Here is a 27,222-nt window from a genome sequence, read left to right as displayed (position 1 = left end):
GTAAGTGACACTTATTACGATGTTCCTAATACATCCAATTAAGTCAACAGACTGTGCTCTCTTTCATATTCAGAAGGTACAGAGATCTTTCAATCTGATATGGTACAGTCTTTATGCAAGGTCATTTTAGATAAGACATAGCTAAATACTTTTGATTTTAATACTCATATACTTATTGTATAATGGAGAAATAGTGAATATATCAAACAAATTAAGGGGCTAATAGGACAGAATTGGGATGCCAGACTGCCAAGGTTCAAATTCCACCTAACCACTTAGTAGGTATGTGTCCCTGACGAATTACTGAAAGTCAGTTTTGGTTTCTTAATCTATAAAATGAGGATGGTAATAGTATCTACCTCACAGGTTATTGCGAAACTTAAATGAGTTAATATTTAAAGTGAAGTGCTTGGAATATACCAAGTGTTATATAAGTATCCAATTAATAAAAAAGGATCACACTCATTTATTTCATGTATATTATTGCTTAGGAAAGGCTGAATAGGTATTTAAAAGTTACAAAGAATCAATCTCCAGAAAACTATTACGTGAAAAATAGTGAAGCTGGTCTACAGATACGGTAAAAGTCATGAAAGTTGGCCTAATACAGGTGGGTAGAGTGGAAAGAATTCTGGATTGAAAATCAGTCCCTTGTCTATCATTTCCTAGTAATGTGGTCCTAGGAAACCTCAGGTTATTTTCTTGACCTGTTAAAAAAAAAATGGCTTACTTACTTTAACAGGGTTGCAAAACTAGAGCTTTTAGAGACTAGAGCTAATGTCTCTAAAAGTGCTTTGTCAAACACAAAATTAGAACAGATGCAAATGATGAGTTGCCACTTGTACAAATTATACTAGCAACTGTATTATAAGCCCATTTCCCCCCACTGAACTACTTCAAAAAGCTAATTTAAAAGTTTATAGCCTGAATTAAGTGATATGTTGGAGGCAGCATTAGTACCTCTTACCATGTTCATATTCAGCCTGGTTATTAAGCGCTCTGAAACGACACTGTCTGAGTTCAAATCCAGACTTCACCTATAAATAGCCGCATGATGGTGGGTAAGTTACTCAAGTTTTGTGTCTTGGTTTTATCATCTGTAAAAAGGGCATAATAACAGTACCTACAATTTACAGGCATTTTCCAAGGATTAAATGAAGTAATGCATATATAAAGTGTTTACATTAGTATCTAGCACAAGGTAAGTGCTCAATAAGCATTAGCTATTTATTATTTTGCTCAAAATCACATATCACAGTCTCTATTCAAAAGACCAAAAAAGTATAATTTGAAGATTTTAAATGCCAATTCAAAATGTAACATCATCAAAACGCATGTGTACAAAATTAATTCCCTGGTTTACAAATTTGATACTGGCAATTTCACACTGGCATGTAGTCTGGATAAGAAGATGGACTATATCATTTAGATCAGGCATCAGCAAACTTTTGCTGTAAGGGACCACAGAGTAAATATTTTAGGCTTTTCCAGCGATATCACTGAACTCTGCTGTTCCATCGTGGAAGCTGCCATAGACGATGCATACATGTTTAACTCTGGCTCTGTTCCAATAACATTTTTTTGTAGACATTGAAATTTCAACTTTATAGAATTTTCCCATGTCATGAAATCTTCTTTTCTTTTCATGTTGTCAATTATTTAAAGATGTGAAAACCATTCTCTGCTCACAAGCAGTACAAAAAAGTAAGGAACAGGGCTGGATCTGGCCTGTGAGTCATGTTGGCCCAGATCTAGATTCTCACTCTTTTCAGGATTACACATGAAGAGTGAGCAGGAGGCTCAGAAGCCCATAGAAACAGCCTATTCCCTCAACGCCACTGGAGAGGATTTAAAAGGCAGCCTAAAGGGTGCAAAGCATGCCTCTTGTGAAGCTTGGACAGATCCATGTAATTGGACAGAGATCCTATTATTATCTTCCGGAAGTTCCACCCTAAAAAGTCCTGGCAAACACTGGTGTATGCATTTCACAGGGCCAAATGATCATCTTTGCCAAGTATAGGAAAAGGACTGACATTTCCTATGACTGTGGGACAATTCGCTTACTTTACTGCAGTGGTCCCCAACGTTTTTGGCACCAGGGACCGGTTTCGTGGAAGACAATTTTTCCCTGGACCAGGAATAGCGGGGTGGAGAGGATGGTTTTGGGGTGAAACTGTTCCACCTCAGATCATCGAGCATTAGATTCTCGCACAACCTCGATCCCTTGCATGGGCAGTTCACAACAGGGTTTGTGCTCCTGTGAGAATCTAATGCTATCTCTGATCTAACAGGAGGCGGAGCTCAGGCAGTAATGCTCCCTCCCCCGACTGCCACTCACCTCCTGCTGTGTGGCCCAGTTCCTAACAGGCCGCAGATCTGTACCGGTCCACAGCCCAGTGGTCGGGGACCCGTGCTACAAGTGTGGGCTTTGGCATCAGCTCAGTTTTGGATGAACCCTCCTGGTATCACCGATGGACCTGAGCTAGGTGTCCATTCTATCGGCTTCATTAACAACAATAATGATAACTGCCATTTCCTGAGTACCTACTAAGCACTGTATTGTTGTTTCATTACAATTTTCACCATAATGCGGTGAAGAATAAAATGACTATTTGTATTTTCAGGCTTCATCCTCCAAGTCTCAGCTCAGATGTTACTACCTGACCACCCGATCCAAAGCCCTGTTCCCTCTACTCTCCATAGTATTACCATGTATTATCATTTTCTTCAAAGTGCTTATTACAATCAGTGATCTTGTTACTTATTTGTGCGGTAAATCAAGTTTCTGAAGTACTATTGAAAGCATGTTTTTTCCTCCTGACTTTTTTCCCTTTCTGTGTTTTCTCTGCCTCAATCCTCTCATTCTAGTTTTATTTCATTGCCTCCAGAAGAAATGAAATAAGATGAAGGAAGAAATAGCTTGAGTCTCTTACTGGTTTTCTAAAGCCCAGACTGCTGAGTGAAATAGAGTGGACTGGGGGGAAACATGGTGTGAGGGGAGAAAGGGCTTCCCTCCAGAAAGGGGAATATGTCCACGCTGGGAGCAGGTGGAGAACCTGAGGGGAGCTGGTAACAGCAGAGGAGCAACAGGGTCCAGGGAGAGAAGCCTGCCTTCTGCTTTGTGGGTGGCATCCTGGGGAAGTGGCAAGACTCCAAGGAAGGCTGAGGCTCTTTCTACTACTTCCATGCCATGCTCGAGGGGACAGAAATAGCAGAGAGAGCTACCTGGCAAAGCTGTGTGGACAGAAACACGCAACACTCAGGTAGCGACAGGTTTGCAGGCCCATGGCCAACGACGTAGTCCCTTACCTTAGCCTTTGGTCCCATGAAAACCCTCTGGGGGAAAGTGGAAATGGAGAGGCTTTGGGATATACCCAAAATGTCAGAAAGAAACCGAATTTAGAAAATAAAGATTCCCCTTAGACTAGAAAAAATATTTCATTTTATTAAGGGCTAGGAAGAGAGAAAGAGAAGAACGGCTGAAGATGTACCGTGTCCCAGGGATGAAGGCCCTGCTCCTGGCCTCCCTGCATGAGTCCTGGAGAAGCAGAGACCACGGCGTATATCCAAGAGGCCTGAGAGCAGAGGAAACCTGTGCCTTACATCTCAGACAGAGAACGGAGGTGATAACAGGATCTCAAAGAGAAATAAACACATGAAGCATCCAGGCGATGCAGCTGGGGAGCCTCGCCGAGATTCCTGTGCCTGAGCATAATTTCTAAGAAGTGGAATTACTTCTATGGCTGCAAGAGTAGCAAAGAGACGGCAGAGTGTGCCACTGGACAAGCAGGGGTCTCGCGGATAGGAACGAAGCAATATCAGGAGGATTACGAATAGACAGAAAGCATGAAAACTAGATATCTTAGTGGAGAAGAGTGTAACACCAGAAGCTCCCTGCTGTGCTCAGAGCATCTTGGAAGAGCTGGGGTAGGGGAGGGAGGGACCCAAACTACCTGAAGAGAAGATTCTAGGAATGAGGCTTAAAATAAAACATAAACGGGCCGGGTGCGGTGGCTCACACCTGTAATCCCAGCACTTTGGAAGGCCGCAGCGGGTGGATCACAAGGTCAGGAGTTCAAGACCAGCCTGGCCAACACAGTGAAACCCCATCTCTACTAAAAACAAACAAACAAACAAAATACAAAAAATTAGCCAGATGTGATGGTGGGGGCCTGTAATCCCAGCTACTAGGGAGGCTGGGAGAGAATTGCTTGAACCCAGGAGATGGAGGTTGCAGTGAGCCGAGACCACACCACTGCATTCCAGCCTGGCGACACATAAGAGTCTGTCTCAAGAAATACGGCCGGGCGCGGTGGCTCACGCCTGTAATCCCAGCACTTTGGGAGGCCGGGGCAGGCGGATCACGAGGTCAGGAGATAGAGACCATCCTGGCTAATACAGTGAAACCCCATCTCTACTAAAAATACAAAGAAAATTAGCCGGGCGCGGTGGCGGTCGCCTGTAGTCCCAGCTACTCGGGAGGCTGAGGCAGGAGAATGGTGTGAACCCGGGAGGCAGAGCTTACAGTGAGCAGAGATCTCGCCACTGCACTCCAGCCTGGGCAGTGGAGCAAGACTCTGTCTCAAAAAGAAAAAAAAAAAAAAAAAAGACTCTGTCTAAAAAAATAAAAATAAAAAACATAAACAAATATTTAAAAAAGCTGTATTTCTAACGTACTATATTGATGGACTATGAATGATACATTCACTCCACAAATCTATCGTTTGTCTTCTCCCATTAGAATGTAAACTTTATGAAGTCCTATTCACCTCTGTATTAACAGGACTTAAAAAGTTCTTGGCATGTTATAGGTGTTCAATAAATATGTGTAAAATAAATAAAATGGTGACTATTATGTAGATGAGGAAAAGTGAGCCTCAAAAAGTTAAGTACCTTGGCCAAGAAGCCACAGCTAATAAAGGAATGAAATCATAAAATATATAAAATAGCAATAAATAACGTTGGAAATTATAAAAACCAAAAAGCAAGCCTGGGATATGTGTTTTAGCTTTATTCAAAGTACGATGTTTCTCCGGGGGAGATAGGATTTGAATCTGAACCTATGGGACTCTCGAGATTATGAACTTAGCCTCAAGACTAAAAACGTGAATATGTACTATGTGAGAGACAGTAAGTTTGATAGATGCTGACTTCAAATCAGACACCTCTGTTTAAATTTCCAAAATTTGAGACATCAGTAGATCATTAGATCACCAGTCTTGGCAAGGGCTTGAGTTGCTATGAAATTATTCTTTTTCTTTTTTTTGCGATAGAGTTTTGCTCTTGTCATCTAGGCTGGAGTGAAGTGGTGTGATCTAGGCTCACTGCAAACTCCGCCTCCTGGGAGGAGCCTCAGCCTCCTGAGTAGCTGGGATTAAAGGCATGTGCCACCATGCCAGGTAATTTCTATATTTTTAGTAGAGATGAGGTTTCATCATGTTGGCCAGGCTGGTCTCGAACTCCTGATCTAGGTGATCTGCCCGCCTTGGCCTCCCAAAGTGCTGGGATTACAGGCATGAGCCACCATGCCCCGCTGCAATTATTATTTTTCTTAGAAGAAAATGTAACTTTGAGATATTGTTCAAAACAAAGATGTAATACTCTAAAATCACATCTTTGTGATTGTATATTTTGTTATTTGTTCTAACATTACTCCAGCTGCTCAGGCTGGAGCACAGTGATGTGAAGACAGCTCACTGGAGCCTTGACCTCCCAGCCCCAAGTAATCCTCCTTCCTTAGCCTCCTGAGTAGCCTGGACTACAGCGTGTGCACCACCACATCCAGTCTCCCTATGTTGTCCAGGCTGATCTCAATCTCCTAGCCTTAAGCAATCTTCCTGCCTTGGCCTCCCAAAGTGCTGGGATTACAGGCATGAGCCACCATGCCTGGCCAGCCACTGACTTTAAATCTCAGAAGTACCCCTCCTCAGATTGGGACCTGTACTGTACTGAGATTAGTCACAGAGGAGAGGTACTTTTGAGATTTAAATCTGATTGTGTATATCAGATTGGGGCCTTGGTGATGTATGTGCATAATAAATACAGAAATGTTATAAAACATGGGAAGAGAAGCCAAATCACCTGTGCACTATATTTTAAAACAATGAGGCAGGAGGATTGCTTGAGCCCAGGAGTTCAAGACCAGCCTCGGCAATACAGTGGGACCTCATCTCTACTAAATCTTTTTTCTTTTTAGACGGAGTCTCGCTCTGTTGTCCAGGCTGGAGTGCAGTGGTGCGACCTCGGCTCACTGCAAGCTCTGCCTCCTGAGTTCACGCCATTCTCCTGCCTCAGCCTCCCGAGTGGCTGGGACTACAGGCGCCCGCCACCATGTCCTGCTAATTTTTTGTGTTTTCAGTAGACACGAGGTTTCACTGTTAGCCAGGATGGTCTTGATCTCCTGACCTCAGGTGATCCGCCCGCCTTGGCCTCCCAAAGTGCTGGGATTACAGGCATGATAAAAACTTTTTTAAAAATCAGCCTAGCATGGTGCCATGCACCTGTAGCCCCAGCTACTCAGGAGGCTGAGGCAGGAGGAATGCTTAAGCCCAGAAGTTTGAGGCTGCAGTGAGCTGTGATTGCACCACTGTACTACAGCCTGGGCAACAGAGCAAGACCCTGTCTCAAAAATCAGTCAATCAATCAAAAAATAAAATCACCAGTCTTCAATATTTTCAGGTCACTTTCTAGCATGTAAGTAAAGAAAGAATTAGTAAAGATTGTTTAAATTGATGTATTTTGAAACTACTTAGAAACAAATGGTGTCATTTTGTGCAGACTGATTCCTTCAGGTAAAATTAGGCCTCAAAATAGATATGTGAAAATATACATGTAAAAATCTCTTAGACATTACTATGATCTATGTCAGCATATTTTCTATAGCAGAGAATATTTGGTCTCAGATTTCGTAGGACTCTGTTAGTTTTGGGGTTCAGAAAGGACACCCTCTTTCCAAGGGCAACAATGGCTCTCTCATTGCACTATATCAAACACTGCCAAAGTGTATATTGGGATTAATGTGTCTTTAAGCCCAAGGACTTCTTTTTACCCGTTCTCAAGGTCCAACACAATGGTTACTTTATGTTCAGGACTCTACAAATATTTAACGAAGGAATGGAATACTGAAATTCAGCCATACGGAGAGTAGACAGTGAGTTTCCGCACAAGGAAATTATCACCACCTAATTCTCTATAAAGCACACATTTTTGTGTGTCATTAGTCTCTTCCCATCCTGTGACTCTGCCAAGTCATACAGCTTTGGGAATATGCTTCTCGCACATAAAAAATTCTGCAAAAATTGCTATCAAAAACATATGCTTTTGACCTGGCATCCACATGAGGTTTGTAGAATAAAGGCAGAAATTTTCTTTACTTCTCAGACCATATTTGGGAATGAAAAAAAGTGAACCTGTGAGAATATTCCCCATTGTATTCAGCAATAAAGCAGCAGCCGCGGCGGCTTCTTTTTAACACAGAGCACACCTTTTGTTCTGACGTCTCTAATGATGCCCTGCACGGAGCCTGCCTCCAGCTCCTCAGCTATCTGTGCCACTGTTTCCACTCTGGTGACGAGCTAGAGAGACACACTTGAAGAGAGACTATCAGAGACTGAGATGAGGAAAATCAATTTCAAAGCCCAAAAGACAGCTGGTGCAGAAGGTCACTGAACACTAACAGTTGCTTTGTGGCTCTGGAATCTTGAGGGGGATTCTATTTAACAACAACAACAAGAAGACAAGAACGGTGGAACTGCATTGTGTCATTAACTTGTAATGCTATGTAGAAACTAAAACATATATAGGAAGGATGACTCTACGTTAAGCATAATTAATAGTTACTCTTATGTTGTCTTAAGTTGAAAGATTTGTTTCTTTGTTGATCTGGCTTTAGAGTAACCTTCTGATGTTAGCTTCTACCTCTAACCTAGCTTCTATTTTTTTTTTTTTTTTTTTTTTTTGAGACGGAGACTTGCTCTGTCGCCAGGCTGGAGTGCAGTGGTGTGATCTCAGCTCACTGAAATCTCCGCCTCCCAGGTTCAAGCGATTTTCCTGCCTCAGCCTCTCAAGTAGCTGTGACTACAGGTGCGTGCCACCACGCCCAGCTAATTTTTTTTTGTATTTTTAGTAGAGACAGGGTTTCACCATGTTGGCCAGGATGGTCTTGATCTCCTGACCTCATGATCTGCTTGCCTTGGCCTCCCAAAGTGTTGGGATTACAGGTATGAGCCACCACACCCAGCCTTCTAGCTCCTATTTTTAACCCATTCCATGATGTATACCTCTATGGGTCACGTTGCAAATTGACTGAATTTCCTCATCTTTTTTGCTGTCCCCATCCCTGCCTTCTAGGTCACTGTTTAGTAACTCTGTCTTTTAAGTCTCTCTAACTGCCAGACTTTGGGTAATTTTTAATTACTCTTCTTTCCTGCTCCCCAACCCCCACCCCCGAGTAGTCAACCTGTCGGGGGATCCTGCAGTCTTTCCTTTATAGCATTTCTTTCTCTTCTTTTTCTTTTATTGCTGAGCAGAGAAGTTCTGTGTTCTTATACCTCAACTTCTTTTAATCTGCTTAGCAGAGGCAAAGAAGAGGTAAAAATAACATTTTCATTTCAAATTTTTTTTTACCTTCAAATGAAACATCATGTTTTAAATTTTGGACCCGCACAGTATACTGAATCACCTATATTTGTTCAGTCAAAACTTCTGTCTCCTATCTCAGGCCACTTACAATTGCTTCTTATAATTTGTTTTGCTTTTTTTTTTTTAACCCCATCTCTTAGCAGGCATGCTTTGTTCCTTAGTAGCTGTTCACTTTTGATTGATTTTTGTCTTTCAAAGTAATAACCATAAAACTTACCATCATAAGATTTTTAGCGGCAAGATAATCAGATTATCAAGGAAATTTAAATGTACTTTTCTATATCATATATAATATTAATATATCAAAGCTCATTTTAGAAGATGCTAACAAAATTAAATAAGTCATAATACATAATTAAATTGAAAGCTTATAGAAGTCACTAGGAAAAATGTGTTAATACTGGTCTTTTGTTCAGGGGATTAATATAATCATTTTATCTTTAATATCAAGAATACACTTTAATAAATTAGAAATTATAGGGACCCAATTGAAAAGCATCCCTGGAAAATGTGTTACAGCATTATTCAAAGTGGTTTGAGTCATTTCCTCAATGGCAGATTAGCATAGAAAATAAAAATCAAAAAGAAAGTGTGTAACTACTGAATGAAATAAATTCTAATTAGATTAACTTCATAAGCAGTTATCTTCATAGAAAACAGTTTGTTTTCTTCAATGTTTTATACAGTGTTAAAAACATTTTTAGAGATTAACAAACAAAGCAAATAATTAGGATAAAGAGAGTGTAGTAGTTAGTGCTCAGCTTCTGTCCCTGAGGCACTGTCGAAACTTTTATTAGTGACATACAGACACCTGGAAAAATACTTATCTTGTATAGTAACATCTATTACATCGTATAGGGAGAAAGGCACTACTGCACAGGAAATGTTGATGCTTTCCTCCTCTTTCTTGGACAAAGAGAATCATTTACATTAAACTAAAAGTGACCTGATTAAATAAAATCCCTTGATGTCCTGCTTTCTACTGACACATGTAGGTAAATCAATAAAAAGTAATCTAGAATATAGATTGCTTTCTTCAAATTAGATGTTTTGATTTCAAAGACAATGTGTCAATAAGAAAGACTGGCTATGTTTGGCCAAATTTACAACCTTTTCAATATCCAAAAGTTCTAACTTAAGAGCTGAGGAAATTTTAAGGTATAGGTTCTTCTTCCTTTCGGCAAAATATAACTTTCTGGATTTAAGAGGCTTATTAAAGGTCTCGCAAGATTTCCTCAACATCAAACGACTTTTCCAAAATGACATTTTCAGATCTAAAGCAAATGAATCCCACATTTGTGGATTAAATTTACCTGGAAATACATGAAGGCTAAAATTAACTACTGAGTTCAAAATAGTTTTAGTCACTTGATGATATCAAGACAATGGATGGTTTGCCTAGAGTTCATTTTAAGATAAGATGCTTTAAAAGTACTGTTAAAATATATAACACTTAATTGTTAGTGTGTGTTACCTTCCATAGTGCCTGTTATTACTCATTTAATTCCTTGTGGTCTCTAATTGGGCATTTATTAAATATCACAGAATCAGCCCAACATATTTGTCAGTATGTATTTGAAAGAAATAATGTATCTGAAGGACGATATTAACTATTACCCATGCATTGTGAATGCTTAAAACCTGTTTTTATCATAATCTTTAGGATTTTCACTACCAAATTCTGAATTTTAAGTTCCAAAGCCAACTGGATTATCTGTTAAATGTATATTTAGCAATGTGTTCAAAACTAATTAAAAGGCTGAAAAACTAGTTTATTTAAATAATGTGCTTTAGAGAATGATGAAAGGAATAGGAAATTTCTGGCAGCTATTAAACAGAAAACTAAAGAAAAAGCCCCTATAGAAAATTACCCATTCTTACTCAAGGCTGGGTTCCTGTTTATTTTCCTTACCTTCTGGCAACTGATTCTCAATAGACATCCAGAGATATCTAGGACAATTATTCACTCTGCTCAAATGCCTAGCTATTTGGAAATAATTCTCCATCAGCTGAGGATGCTGGCCCTCAGAAGCTCTGTAAGATTCCTGAACTGAAAGACTACGGAGGCTGCTGGGAATCTTCCAGGAGAAGCCCACCCACATGAGCATCTGCAGAAACTTGCAAAAGGTGTTCTGCAGTTACCTATCTTTTACACGGAAAAAGTTCAACAAGACTGGTAAGGAAGCGCCGGTTTTGGTAGGGCTTGTGAACTGCTGTGGTAAAGGTCAGAACACCAACATAAGCAGAAATGCAACTGAGAGACCATTCCATACATTAAAGCGGTAGGTTTCAAACTTTAGCTTACATCAGAGTAACCTGGGGGGCTTGTTAAAACAGTAGGTCTGGGGTGAGACCCCAGCAACTGATGGGGCTGCTCCAGGAACCACACTCTGAGAATCACTGCAGTAAGGTATTAGGATATTAGTTTCTTAGCTTAAGTTTAACTTCAAGTCTCCCTTCAAGATTGTATAACAAATCAGAAAATCAATTCAGACTCTTGCTTAGAAAGTCACTGCTGGTAGCTTACTTCGAGTAGTCAATTTAGAACAAATGAGTTATACAACGCTCAATCCACTGGATCTCAGAGTCAAATGGCTTAAACATTTTTCATTGCTTTATGTCATCTCACTCTTTTTTTTCTTACATTCAACATCCCCTTTTTAAAATTCTTTCAACTTCACCTATTAGTTAAGTTTTCCCTAATAAGTTCCCTTACCCTTTCTAATGTCATTGCTACTTTTAAGTATCTACCGTGTGTACTGGCTTTTACTTCATCTCCAAATGAGACACCAGCATCTATTTCCTTTTGGCTCTTCTTTATGTTTCATAATATCTACATTTCCATTTGCTTTAAAACCACTCATCAGCACTCATCTTATTTCACAAGTACCTTGGCTAAGGGGTTCTCTTTCCTTTTCTCTTGGGACTCTATACTTGGATTTCTGTGCCACATGTAAATCTAGTTGATACTTTACCTTGGGCATTTACAACTTCCCAAAATGCTTCACTAATTTCTTCACAGAGAGAGTACTATTTCTCCACTCTCAACCTTTCTGGCTGGGGTAGTTTTTATATATTCTTTTTTCCTCTAAAAGCCTTGTTTCAATTTGTTACCTGTATGAAAATTTCTATTAAAAAAAGAGCTACTTCTAATCATTCTCTTTACCTACTACCAGAGATTCTTCTGAAAATCTCAATTCTAAATATTTAAATGTAATGTGTAAGCACACACACACACACACACACAAATATAATCTCTTTTCACTTTACGTATCTGCTATTTGGAGAAGAAAAAGAAATATATATATATATATATATATATATTTTTTTTTTTTTTTTTTTTTTTCTGAGAAACATGCCTTTTCCCTAACTCTTCTTCTTCGAAACTGCTGAGGACAAAGTAGTAACAATTAAGATGATGCTCCCAGTGCTGGATGCAGTGGACGCCCTGCCATACTCTCAAAAAGGCTGCAGCAGTGGTAGCTTCGGATCTATGAAACAACGTGAAGAAACTGAATTCTTAGTGAGGTTGGAGGCAGCAAAAAAACCAGTGTAATTGAAAAAAATACTCCACATTGAATTCTTATTGTTAGAGTTAAAGAGAAAGTGTTTTCTTTCAACCTTTAGAAATAATTTTAAAACATGCTTTCGAGACTGTGTGCAGGAGAACTTAAAGAGTAATTAAGTGGTATGAGGAAAGTAAAAAGTATTAGGAGGACTAGTTTTTTAATTAACTTTTTCAGCGACCACTGGCAGTAGCTTTATACTTGACAAAAAAGCTATAACTAAAAATAAAAATGAGCAAATGAGATTGAAAAAATAAAAAGGCTTGTCTCAAGGCTTGATTAAAAAGATGACACAGCTAAGAAGTAATAAGTAATAAAACATACTCATAGTAAGTCGGTAATAAACTAAAATTCATTATTTTTCCTTGAATTTTGATCACTGGATTTCTGCTAACTTTTGAAAAGGATGATTCTAGGAAAGGCACATAAGTAAATGTGTGTGTGTGTGTGTGTGTGTTTGTGAATTTTCTAAAAATTGGCCATTTTTTTCAAAATGGATTGATTGTTTCTAATATAAAGGTATTAATACTATAAATTTAACGATAAATGTTTTATAGGAAGTAATATACTACGTATACTATGCAATTATAAAAAGAAAATATTTTAGATTCCCACTAAAGTGCCTCTTCTATTATTACCAAAAATTAATTCTGGTATGTATTTTAAAAATAAACACTTCAAATAAGAAAATAAGCAACGAACATTACAATGTAAACTATGTATTTTGATGGGAAAACAAAAGAACAAATATGTAATGATTCTAGCTGTGACACCGTGAGTTAGTGAGACTGATAAACTACTTCTTCATGCTGATAGCGTGTTGTGGTCTCAAATCTATTACACTTTTGAATTGATGTGCTATTATCTTTGGAAAACTTTCACACTAGGAGGTGATCCCTGCAAGAAAAATGTCTTAAATGCAAAGCTTATAAACAAGATACATTTCACTGCTGCTACCTGAATTAATATGACCTATTAGTAATTGCACAAAATATGCTTTCAGACAAAAACTGATTTTACTATTTTACATAAAAATGTGCAATATGAGTATATTAGTAATTATACATTTTGGCAATTGCCTTTGTATCCATTTATAATTATAATGAGTATGATAACATGTTCATAGTAAGTATAGCATTATGTGTGTTAACCAAGCTCTGAAAATTGGGAGCTAAAATTCTAGAGAGTGTTAAGAAGACTGGCGGAAATATATTTTTGTGAGTTCTTTACTATCTTTCACACTTACTTCTCATAGTCTTAAGTAAATGGGAGAGTTATATAAAATTTAAGTATAACTACAGCTATACTGAATGTATAGGACTACAAAATGAAGCAAAGTGTTTCTATTATGACTTATTTTAACTTACACATGTCTACAACCAAGTACTAAATCACATTATAGGTTTTGTTTGGGAATGTTAAGAACTGAACAACAGGACTAAATATACAAAATAAATTTTTTAGCCATTATTCAGACTAAAATAGCTTTACAGTCTTTGTTTCACATTTTGGTTACTTTAAGGAAGTATCCATGTCATCAAGTGTACAAATCTGTATTATATTCTTGCATGTTTTAATATATCAATTACACCTATTGTTGGCAGTTATTACACCCTAAATATATTAAAATTTAAATGGAAATGAAAAAGACCATGTTAAAATTCCTATGTGCTACTTGGACAAGGCTTCATCTATTTAATGAATTCATTTAATTGTTGACGGCCATCTATGCTTAAAATTGTTCACTAAAGTTCTTTCTATAAATACAAGAAAGGAAGTGTAAGCTAGATCAAGAGAAGAATTTCAGGGGTCGTTGTAAGTTTATGAAGAATAAAAGAATTTCCGGCGGTAAGAGTTGAGAGTTGTTGATGGCATTCTAGTAAGTCACTAATCTGATGTGTATGTGACAGTGAACAAGAAATGGATGACAAAACAAAACAAGGCAGAAAACAATCAGTTCAAAGAGTGAAAAGGGCTTCAGTGAAGCTGAACATCTATCTATTTGCCATGTGCCAAGAAAATATTATCAAACTTTAACTTCACAAAATTCCCTGTGTGTGTGTGTGTGTGTGTGTGTGTGCGCGCGCACGTGTATGTATTATAAAGAAGAGGAAACTGAGACTTACTGAACTTGTCAAAGGTTAGAAGAAGCAGGCAAAGCCAGGTCCTTCTGGTCTCCAAATTTACACAGTCTCTGTATCAGGTATGCATTTTAACTCATATGCAAAACAAACTAGTGAGATAAGAAGGTATTCAAACTCTATTTAATTACATATCAAACTTGTATTTTTCTCCTATCTAAAAATCAGAAAGATATTAAGCTTTTATAATATTTTATGCACGGGTGATAGTGGAACCTATACTCAGTCTTTCTGTTGGAAGGGTCTCCAATGCCTGAGGATCCTGAGAAAAGGAGAAGAGGAGTTGACAGTGATGCTGTCACCTTTTACTTTCTGCTGAAACTCTGTGTGTGTTTAAGTAAATACAATATTCTGCACAATGTTTTGGGATGAGTTGTGGTGTAATCTTGAATTTTTTTTTTTTTTTTTGAGACTGAGTCTCACTCTGTTGTGTAGGCTGGAGTGCAGTGGTGCAATCTTGGCTCATTGCAACCTCCGCCTCCCAAGTTCAAGGGATTCCCCTGCCTCAGCCTCCCCAGTAGCTCAGATTATAGGCATCCGCCACCACGCCCGGCTAATTTTTTGTATTTTTAGTAGAGATGGGGTTTCACCGTGTTGGCCAGGCTGGTCTCAAACTCCTGACTTCGGGTGATCCGCCCATCTCCACCTCCCAAAATGCTGGGAATTTGGGCGTGAGCCACCACACCTGGCCTGAAAATCTTTTTTAACCATATAAACGTTAACAAGGTATCTCACAGCAAAATACCCAAAGGGTTCCACCTTAAAGATGAATTAAATATACAAAAAGTAGAAGAGTTCAATTTTGCTGACCTGTTCTATGGTGACAAGTGGCTGTCAAAAGTATCTTATCAAGAATATATTTTTGAAAAAATTAATAATCTGTCCCTCCAAGTACAGGAAGTATTCAAGAATGATAAAGACAGTATAGCTTCTCTAAAGAAATTCTAGTTCTGAGAGAATATTTTGAAAATTTACATTTGGAAATAGTCCCATCAATATATGACTTTGCTGCAAAATAAATGTATGTCATCTACAGCAATTTTTTATTTTCTAAACTGCTTAAAAGTCTGCTAACTCATATTTTAGTGGGTTTTGTTATTTACTTAAAAGGTGAAAATGTAATAGCTACTGATTAGCTTGCCAGATGATCAGAGTAGGCATCAGAAAAATTAACCAAATTTCAACACAAATGTTTATGTAATTGTTAGAATTGAAAAATATTTATGGTATGATTAGTATTTAATAAATAAAGTTCACTTATCTTTAACAATTATGAATATATTTAATAATTAAAAACATCATTAAATTAATAAGTGGAAATAAAATAAAATTCTGCAAAATTGTTTATTTTAGTTTATCCATTCAATTTTTAATTTGTGTATGATAACAGGCACAAGCTTAGTAAATTGCTACATGTGCCTAATTTAAAATTTAATAAATACACATATTTGGGGGTTGAGGTTTTGTTTTTTTCCTGTCAAATGTAATAAAAAATTTTTTGGAGATCATTACTAGAAGAAAAGGTAATGAACTTACCTTTGGAGGCCTGTCATCTAGCTGAGTATCGCCACTAACTAATCATGTGACCTCAGGCCAATTACTAAATCTCAATGGGCCTTAAAAAGAAGATAAGGCCAGATGTAATGGCTCACGCCTATAATCACAACAATTTGGGAGGCTGAGGCGAGAGCATCACATGAGCCCGGGAGTTTGAGACCAGCCTGTTCAACATAACGAGAGACCCTGTCTCTACAAAAAAATAAAAAATTAGCTGGGCATGGTGACATGCTCCTATGGTCTCAGCTACTCGGGAGGCTGAGGCGGGAGTACTGCTTGAGCCCAGGAGGTCAAGGCTGTAGTGAGCTGTGATCATACCAGTGCATTCCAGCCTGAGAAACAGAGTAAGACCCTACCTCAAAAAAAAAAAAAAAAAAAAAAGTAACATTAGTTGGGCATGGTGGCACACACCTATAATCCCAGCTCTTTGGGAGAAAAAAATAGAGAGAGGGTCTCACTTTGTTGCCTAGGCTGGGAGACAATGATGCGATCATAGCTCATTGCAGCCTGGAGCGCCTGAGCTCAAGTGATCCTCCTGTTTCAGCTTCCCAAATAGCTAGGACTATAGGCACACACATGCTACCAAACCTGGCTAGGTTTTTAATTTTTTTGTCAGAGGTGGGGTCTCACCATGTTGCCCAGGGTGACCTTGAACTCCTGGCCTTAAGTGATCCACCTGCCTCAGCCTCCCAAAGTGCTGGGATTACAGGCATGAGCCACCACACTTGGCCAGATCAGATAATCTTTATGATTTTAAATTTGCTCTGGCATAGAATCTATCTTTCTCAAAAGCAGGCAAAACATCTACAGGTCCTTTGTAACAAGCTTGAGTTTTTCATACTGGTACACTGTAAGACTAACAAATATTTCCTGCATAAATGAATGAATGCATTCAGGCTTTATTTTATGAATTATCTCTAACACACCACTATCTCAGAGAATTGCTTTCCCATATTATCACTGTTACGTATTATCACAGTTATTTGTTTTTTCTAAAACAAATTCTCTTTTTAAATATTTACTTCATAGTTTATCTCTGTTAGGAAGTCAATTAAGTTGAGGATTTAGTGATTATTCTTACCGTCAAAAAATCTGCAAAGGTAAAAATCTACCTAATTGTCACAAAAATTAATTAACATGTAAGTTCTTGGTAGCTGTCATTGCATTTTATCAAATTTTTATTTCCTTGGTAGATGTCAATTTACCTTTGTAGTTATTAAATGAATTATTTTTCCTTTAAACACGTAGCATAAGAAAAGAATAAAAAGCAAAGAAACTGAAGCATTAGGTACTTTACATGACATCTTAATGAACCCTTATAAAGTCTTTGTGAAGTATTATAATCCCATTTTATGGAAACACAAGATAAGAATGTGTAATTTCCCTGACCAAGGTTACACAGCTAGTAGGATGTTGAGATTTTAATCCAGATCCGCCTGTCCCCAAACCAATGCTTCTCCCCACACACCATGACCCGACGGTAGCAATATTATATTACTGTGAGATGTAACTGGTACAATTTCTGGTAGCAATATTTCAAGTGGTTCAGAATATGAAGTGAGATGCTAAGAAAGCATAAAGAAGGTTACAGCAGAATCAGAGGGGTTATCAAATAGAACTGATTAAGTTTAGTTGGTTAATTGCATGTCTAAGAATTTAATCTTATGGTATAGGAAGAAAGAGTTCTCAGACTGGTGTAATAGAAAACAGACTTTACCTCAGGTTTGAAATTAGTGGAGAAAGAAAGCAGGCAAAAGCCTGTGCAGGAAAAAATAAAGGAATGCAGAAAAAGATATGCAATTATCTTTGACAGGGTGTATATTGGTGATGAAACCAGAGAATGAAATTCCAGAGAAAAACACAGTTTTAAAATTAAGGCTGGGTGTGGTGGTTCACACCTGTAATACCAGCACTTTGGGAGGCCCAGGTGGGTAGACTGCATAGCAGACCCATTCTCTACAAAAACTTAAAAAACTAAAAAGTTACCGTGTGCACGTTTCCATCGTGGAGTGGCCTCCCAGCAGGCTCCTCTGCAAATGGTTCCTGGCCTAGCGTCCCCAGCCCCATCCCCAAGAGTTGCCACTGAGGTCCCAGCAGCCTGTAAGCAAGAGCATGGGCCATACCCTCCAGCTCCTCCAGCCTCTTGCTTGGGGCAACCCACGGCTACTACCTGCACTGGGTTCCACTCCCAGCAGCAGCTCCTGAGGCAGCACGGAGTGCCATAGGGAAGCCGCCCCGAGCCCCTGGCTGACCCAGGTCACTGGCGGGCGAGCTCCTTTCATGGCCATGGCATTTTTATGGTCCGTAGAGCACCCGGGGCCTCCTAGGACCCCCGCAGCAGGGCCGCCTGTGGCCTGGCTTGGGGACGTCCCAGGAGGCAGTCCGATGGCCTGTCCAGCAAAGCCAGTGCTGGGTCCCAGCCCTGAACTGAGCGGCCACCCCCAAACCCGAGCGGCCACCCCCAAACCCGGGCCTGCGGAGGCGCTAGGCCGCCAGAGCCCCTCCCCGCCCCCGCGGATCCTGCAGACCGGGCGGCTGCAGCAAGCGGACAAGCAGGGCCCTCTTTTCCATCAACACAGCTAACACCAAAAAGGAGACAGCCCTCCTCACTGTCCCAGCGCACGCGAGCTCTCCTGACACCTGTAACTTTTCACCTTGCACCTCGTGGAAAATAAACGCCAAGCAGCCAGTAGACAAATAAGTAAATGATAATAATTAAATATCAAGAAATTATCTGGGCACCGTGCCACACCTGTAGTCCATGCTACTCAGGAGGCTCAGGCAGAAGGGATTGCTTGAACCGGAGATGGGAGGTCAAGGCTGCTGGGAGCCGTGATTGTGCCAATGCACTCTAGCCTGAGTGACAGAGCAAGGCCCCGTCTCAAAAAAATGTCAATGAATAAATCAAATCTTTAAAAAAATTGAATACAAATTGATTCCAGGAAAAAATAAAATCAGGTAGCAATGATGTCACGTAGACATAAAACATGTATGCACACATATGTACAAATACATACACATACACAAGTAAAGAGGACTGAGACATACTTTTACAGACAACACTAGTGAATGGTAAGAGGATTTTTGAAAAGCCTCACAAAACAGTTGCTCCAGAGGAACAGAAGTGCTTGAGAATGACAGGTCATTTTCAGATGAGGATAATGGCTTAATCGCAATCACTGACTAGGACCAGAGTAAAGGCACAGATTACCTTTTACACTGTTCACGTTCAAAAAAGTGGGACTCAAAATGTGTTAGAAGTAATTAACAATTCATTTTCTATAGGTACCATGAAAATTAAGATGATCATGTGTGAACATTTTATATAGATTACGGTTATCCAAAGCCAAACATTATCAGAATATACAGTATTTGCAATTTACCGAAATTACGCTTTCAATATCACTTAAGGCCTATAGCAAATGATTAATGCATACTTTCTTGGTGTCTTAATTGCTATTAAAAAGAAACTGGTTCACTTCAATTAAACAAAATAACACTTCCACTCTATTGTATAGTACTTTTATCACGCACAAAAGACTCTAAAGCATTCAATACCTTAAATAAAACTGGGGTCTCACTTCTGAGTGATGTGAAGACAATGCATCTATGAAGGCTTTTATTGATTCATTCTAAACATTTATTACTTTAGTTAATTAAATGTTTCAAGGATATGAATAGTTGCCTTTCATTATTATTTGAAGATTTTTTTTTCTTCTCAAGAACAAAATTAACAGTCTTGGGGTTCTTACCTACAAAAATCCACCTACTTTTTGTTAAGCGACGGGAAGAGTGAGAAAACTAAGAGATTTTAATCTAGTAAAATTAACCATGGTTTAATTTTATGTTTAGCCTACCTAACACATAAAGATAAATTAGACAAAAATATCCCGGTTAAGACAAATGCTTTTCTTATTGTTTGGAGAGATGAGAGCTACTTTATGATGAAAGGTATTAACCAATGAGGTGCCCTTCACAATGGCTGCTATTATCATTTAGTAATTATTTTAAAAATATTTACGGAACACCTAGCATATGCCACGTGCTCTACTTACTTTATTTCATTTCACACTTATAAATCATTTTGAGTAGGTATTACTATTGCACTGGAAACTGACCTCACATTTAAATATGTGACCTCACATTTAAATAGTTAGTGAAAATGGTGGATGCAGGATTAAAAACCAGGTCTCCAAAGCATATGCTTTTCTCATGACGCTAAACTGTGATTTGTATCCCTACTATATCCACTAGGTTTTAATTAGAATATATATCAATACTGACTCCTGAGAATGACCTTCATTTGAGAGCAGCTATTGGTCTAGAACCTTCTTTCGCATTTTAATTATTGGCACGATGCCCACTAAACAATCAAGTTGAGGCTACCGCATTACAAGTGGTTAATAATAATCTCACATTAAAAAATCAGGCTTTTACTCTCACTTATCTTAATAACCATCTTTGAATCTTTATCTCAAACTTTCCTAGAATTAAGCCTCTACTTTAGCCTAAGAGAATGGTTTTGGAAACCCAAACTGTAATGCTGCTGGAGACACAGGGATGTTTATTCTTTGAGTAAATTCAGGACCACATTTTATATACGCTACTTTTTTTTTTTTTTTTGAGATGGAGTTTCAATCTTTCACCCAGGCTGGAGTGCAGTGGTGCGATCTTGGCTCACTGCAACCTCTGCCTCCCGGGTTCAAGAGATTTTCTCACCTCAGCCTGCCAAGTAGCTGAGATTACAGGCGCCCACCACCCCGCCTGGCTAATTTTTGTATTTTTCGTAGGGACGGGGTTTCACCATGTTGGCCAGGCTGGTCTCAAACTCCTGACCTCAGGTGATCCACCCGCCTCGGCCTCCCAAAGTGCTGGGATTGCAGGTGTGAGCCACCGTGTCTGGCCTGCTACCTCTTGTTCTCTTGATATTGTGATGTGTTCTCTTGAAACTGTGAGAAGAAAATTAAGACAAATATTTTATGTATTATTTTAGGAGCTACATATTTTGGAGGCCAATAGAAGCTTTTTCTGTGAAGGGGGTCAATAAAAGTTTAAATATTTGCTCTAAGTTAGCAATAGAAACTATTAGAAATGTTCAGGTCTGGAGCCTTACCTGCATTGAACCTGCCTTTCTCGTTTGATTTCTTATTCTTATTTATCTAAGGCATAAGAAAATTTGGACTTAAAATTAACTTTACTCTTGGAAATAAAACTTAGCATGGTAATCACAGGTCCCTCTTTGCCTGGGACAGCTATCAGTTTATGCTGCAATTCCAGGGTAACTGTTGATATGGCCCCTTCTCACTCTGCAAGTGTCCTGGCTTTAATAATGAATTATATGGTCACCACAGAGCTTAGGCACTGAATTAAGCTTACAATAGCTTCCTCAATTATCCTCCTCTCTCTGAGACAAAGGTTTTTTTAGCCTGGGCTTGAAATAGGCCTTAAATATTAACAGCACACAGCAAATTCTTGTACATTGTATCTCCCTCTTCATGTTTCTTCCCATTCTCACAAATAAACAATATCCCTTCCCAGTCCTTTTAAGAAATACTAAGTTATAAAAGATGCCATATTTTAAGAGACTTAGAATCCAAGTGATTTTTTACTATTCATTAGTATATAATTTAAGTTGACTTTCCCTTTTTGTTTTTTTTAAATAAATGATGATGGTGAAACTAAGAATTTCCTAGCATTGGCCCAGGTCCAATTTTGAAATTTTTGTTCAGTAACCTTAGGTTCTTCATTTTTGAACCTCTTTTCCATATTCAGTAATATTCCCTTTCCCCACAGGTACCCTTGTGTCTCCCCAAGCTATCTTTAACAAAAGCATTGGCATCAGCATCAGTCAGTCAACCTTAGTCATCAAGCTACCTTCCCAGGCATATTTTACTTGAAGTTGTATCTTTAATTACGGAGGATTCCACTACTTACTACCTCACTAATGGTAGTTTATTAGTTATCAGTAAGTGGGTGGAGGTTAATTCTTCAGCTGGGAAAGGTTTCCTCTGGGGCGGGAAAGCTACCACGTATAGGATGCAGACACACGTCAGCAAGGCTGACTCAGACCCGGTGTGTGTATGACTGTTTTCACCTTCCCTACAACCATTTTAAAGAAGATAAAAAGGGAAAAAAGTATAATCTCTTAGTTCAGTAAACAATATCTCTGTTTAGGTATTCTATTTTTTAACGATGTTAACAATTGATTTCACATTAATGCGGCTCAAGACATCTCAATATTGAAATAAAAAATGCACTAATAAAGAGGCAATTTAATATGCAATTTCATACATTAATAATTAGCAAAGCATTACTGAACTAGAAGGTAAAAAGCTACGGGAACATAACTAATGAACTATCCATGCCAAAGTAGGCTTCATAATAAAACAAGACTTTAATAAATCTTTTATTAAATGGCTGCAAATGAACCGTTTTGTTAACATCTAATAGGTAACTACTAAGCTACTTAATTCACGTATATAAATGAGGAACCTGCAGGCAATTAACTTTACAGTTGCTGAAGGACAGGGCTTCTCAATGAGAGTTACTGTACCATACCTTTAAGTGCTGCTGCTGTACTGGGCCAATTCTAAGCATTTCCTCAGCTGCTCTGTATTCTTGTAGCAGCTATTATTACATACTGAAGCAGCTGAAGTATAAAATAAACAAAGGGCGAGCTATAGGCTCTCCAATGCCCTAAAAGTGAATGATCCAAAGTATAACAAATAGTGAGCTCAAAGAAAAGGAATTTTCAGGAAAATTGTAAGCAAGCACTTGGTATTATACATAGGGACAGATTGTTAATAGGAAATGATGACATAATAAGGAGATGCTTATGAACTGCAAAGGCATTTTTGGATCTCAGTGTGACTCTAGGAGATCTGAAAGTCACTGGAGATTACAGACCAGAAGTATTCTATTCACTGAGTGGGAATGTACAGTACACAATCATATTGATTGTCTCCAGCAGGAGCAAATGTTAAATTCATTAGAGAAAGGAAATAAACATTTTTATGGAAGCAAGAAACTGCCTGGTGAAAAAGAACGCTTTTGAATAAATCAAAATGATAGCTATACTGAAACATATAGGACAAAGTAGAAAATCCTTTTATGCCTTTTCCAGCAATTCACATAAACTGTAAGCCTACAAATCACTGAGATTTTCAAGGGCTATTACATGCCATTTTGTAACCAATTACTATCAATTTGTGCTGAAAAGAGAAAAGGGGGAGGAACTAAGGGAAAAATATAGAGATTCTTATTTATGCGTAACTGAATTTGATACTTCATAGCTTATAACCTTTAAGTGGCAGTTTCAGAAAAAGGGAGAATTAGCAAAATCTGTATATATATATATAAAAATTGAAATAATTGCCAAAGATGAAACAATACACTAGATTAAAAAATAGTTAAAGGCAGACACAAGTCTGAATAAAGTTGTTAATATAGCTGAAACTGAGTCTGAGAATCATACTCAATAGGGAACCTTAACTAAAAAAGGAAAAATCAATGATAAATAAGACTGGTTCTTCACCTCCAGAGTTCCAACCAAGTGAGACTATTAAAGAAACCACAGTAGTACTGTGTCAGTACAGTGTGAGATTTTCACATCACTGCTTAGCTTCACTCACTGAGTACTGCAAGTTGAAGTATCATTTCTTTTGATTAGCAACACTGTAAGATGTGAACTTTGGATAACGAGAAAACAACAAAACTATACTGCAGATTAAAATTTGTTAGCATAACAACAAATTTTTAGATTAATTATTCTGTATATTTATTAGTGAGATCATATCAGCAGCTGATTTCCTCCCTGAAACTCATAAAACTATATAATATTAATTCCATTGATGATTCATTAATGGCATTACTTTGAAATGGAAGAAAATCTCAGTAACTACTCACCATGGGAGTGATTTCTTATATGGTCTGAATATAGAGAAACCAGCTACAATTTCACATATGGCTACAGTGGATTTTCTTCTAACCAACTACTTTCTTTCTTTAGAGTCCCATCAATCAAAATTTCCAGTGCAATAAGACGAATAACGAGAACACATCTTACTCTTCTCAAAATCATTCCAAATTCACTGTAAGACATGGTTTCATGGAATGATAACTCTCCTACTGACAGTTTTTGAGGCTTTTGTGTTTTATAACATCACTAAAATTAAACACGTTTCTGAGGATTTAATTTGACATATTTCATAAATATTTGTCAAAACAATTATTGTCAACTACAATGCAATTATCCATATTCAATTTGATGACTCAACTGGAAAATTACTTTTTTCCTAATAAATTTTTTCCAAATGACAATAGTGAATCGGTGTTGATTAGTTGTACAGTGTGTGCTAATTAATTACACTGGGTAAATTTAGGTCTGTGCTAATAACCTCAGGAAAAAAAAATCTGTATACATGACTCTGTGTCTTAAGTGAAGAGAAATCTGCTGTTTGCCTATTTTTCCTGTTCTTTCTCTTCCTAATTTCTCCCAGAAGAATGTTCAATAATACAAAATAAACAATAAAACTCAACTACTCGTGGCTGATCTAGATAAAAAGATAAGAGTTCTTTAGAACCTTGTTCTTAGGTCAAGAGTAAAAGAAAACACAGAAAGACTTTTATTGTTGACAACTAACTGTGAGGACCTCCTGCTAGCTCATCCTCAAGGCAGAATGGGTTGAGACCAGACACCTAATGGTGAGAAATAGCAATGTATTCATTGTGAGACACTTTCTTCACCCAGAAGCTAATTTAAATCCTAATGTTAACCATAAGCTCTAGGGCAGGACATTTTGGGAGACAGTCTCTCAAGGTGTCAAGAGCTCTCTATTTTCTGGCTTTTCTATGGTGATAACTCTTTTTCTCCAAGCCTAATGGAAACTCTGGGGAAGAGAAGAAATAAAGAATAAGAGGAATGTTGGGGGAACCTCGCTGCAAAGCTGCCAACAGAAGACCAATAAGGTAAGACACCACAGTTGGTTGTGCAATACATAATTACAAAGGAGACAGTGACTGTTAAGCTCCTGTCCAAAGAAAGAAGGCGAAATTTTATATGCCAGGAGATCCTGAATAATGAAATGGATTAGCTCAAAACAGCTTTTGCTGATCTATACTTTTGTATGAGCAGACTACCACCTGTCAGCCAGCCTTTGCGAGAAGTCATAACTTTGAACCTCAATGAAACACTATGCTATGTGTACAGAGAAGGACCATTAAACTGCTGAAGCCTCTAGAAGACTGAGAAGCTCATGGTCCATCATCTATGAATGAGGGCAAAATTGTTTTGTAGAGCTGCAGACTACTAGTTGTACGGTTACAGTCAGAGGATGGAAGTTTCAGGGATGGAGATTTCCGTTCATTGTAGGGAAAAATTTCCTAATAGAACTGGTCAGGATGAATGGATTGTCTTAGGAAATAATCCTGCAAGGAACTTTAGAGAGTAGGTCCTATCTCCCTCATACTGCAAGAAACTACAATATCCTTAATAAATTGTCATCTGATTTGTGCTTACGTGTTATACGTGGGGCTCCACTATGATTATATGATGTAATGAACAAAATATAGTCTGAGAAAGTACAGAAGTCTAGAACCAAGAAGATGCCAGACATGTCCACTGAATCAAACTACATGCAACTGAGAATAGCATTTTACATCTCTGTCCTTTTCTCCACATGCCTGATAATTTGTAGATAAGAAAAAAACAAACAGTGGTAAGGCAAAGTTTCACTGAACTAATTTATTCTCATCTCTTGTAGGCAACAAACTGTGTGAAAAGAATGGGCACATTCACTGACCCAGCAACTAAAAAAATCACAACAATCTGGAACTGCTTCTTAGAGAAGAAAAAAAAACACAACAACAACAACAAAACCCCAAAACACCACACCAGAATATGTAAGTATAGTAAATTTCTCTTGGTGAGAAAAGGGTTGGGCTAGCTTATTTTTAAATTTTAGATGTTACCTGCTTTCCAGTGGTACATTACTGCCAAGGACCCAGCTGTCCTGCAGCTGGACGGACTCGGGTGTGGTTTGCAGCTCGGCGGGCAAAGCAGCCGGCGGGGCCGGACTCTGGTTCCTTCTATTGGTCAGGGAGTTTCTGTTGAGAGAAGTGATGGATGGGTGATGCTGTGCAGAGTGCTGCTTATGGGAAGGTGGCAAGGGCTGCAGGGTAGACTGGCCTTGATTGTTTGCAGGTTGCTCTGAAAAAAAAAAAAAAAAGAAAGCGAACTCATTATATATATATGTATGTATATACACACTACCAATTTCTTGGGGATCCACTGCAGATGAATTAGAATTAAAAACTGCATATAAATCCATAACCTAATAAATTTGCATATTATTCTATTAAGCGGGTGTTCAGTGACATTCTCTAAGAACAAGTTTACCCTTGATACACAAAGTTCTAATTAATATACAACAGATGGCAAAATTGCTTTTGGTTTTAATTTGTTTCAGATTTTTTTTTTCATCTGGTTTTATTAACACCTACAGAAAACAGCATCTGACAGCTCCCCTAATGTGCCTTCAGATTTCAGCTTTTTTTAACAAACCAACCCTGAAATTAAATGGGTAATTTCAGTAGAACACAAAGGTTTTCGAAATGCGTATAATCCCTATAATTATTTAATGGAGTTTTTTTAAGCTTTATTTAACTGCAATAAATTATTACAAGCTAGTTGCTGAACAGCAGTAGACTACTCTAGTTTAGTGCATTTCAAATAAGGCAGATCTGCACTATGATCTACTAATAGATGCTAAGTATTCTTTAGCAGAAGGTCACTCTGTGAAGCAGATGTTGTTTCATGGGTACTTAACAGACTGAATCACATCTGATTACAACGTCAGAAGACTCATATACTTAATGACCGTCACATCCATTAGAACACACACAGAACAGATTTTCCAATTTCACAGTATGCAGTGTAACTACATTCTGAAGTAAGTCATAGGTGACCAGATAGGCTCATGCCACTATGTCAGTGATACAAATATTTTTGTTTTAAACCAGAATCATAAAGAGTCTGGCAACTTCAAAACATAAACACTGTGTTTTGAATGTCGTGTTGTAACTGCAAGAAAATTCCGTAAAGCTAATACGTCAGAAGTTAAAATTCACAAATTAATGTAACATGTGAGACCTACTTTTCCATCTCATTACCTAGCTTTGGACATGCTAGAATTTACGAAGACTACATTTTACCAAACAGATAGATGACTCTTTAATTTAATGCTAAACTGATTATGGTTCCACACACATAAGATGTCAATTTTGGACTAAATGCAGTTCAAAATGCAGTATAATTTCAA

At 38.1% G+C, this 27,222-nt stretch overlaps 1 protein-coding gene across 17 annotated transcripts in view; it reads right to left on the bottom strand.

Annotated features, from left to right (window-relative positions):
• The window catches only part of TENM3 (teneurin transmembrane protein 3), a 651,439-nt gene that overhangs the window by 175,956 nt on the left and 448,261 nt on the right, over positions 1-27,222 (bottom strand). For all 17 annotated transcript variants that reach the window (XM_063664302.1, XM_063664304.1, XM_054484271.2 and 14 more), the window contains one exon: positions 25,874-26,111. In XM_063664302.1, coding sequence (XP_063520372.1) covers positions 25,874-26,111 — 238 coding nt within the window. The remainder of the gene's footprint in view (positions 1-25,873; positions 26,112-27,222) is intronic.

This window comes from Pongo pygmaeus, chromosome 3, assembly GCF_028885625.2.
Source record: "Pongo pygmaeus isolate AG05252 chromosome 3, NHGRI_mPonPyg2-v2.0_pri, whole genome shotgun sequence".
Lineage (NCBI taxonomy): Eukaryota > Metazoa > Chordata > Mammalia > Primates > Hominidae > Pongo > Pongo pygmaeus.
The sequence above is the reverse complement of the archived record's forward strand: the minus strand, read 5'-3'. Positions and strand labels throughout refer to the sequence as shown.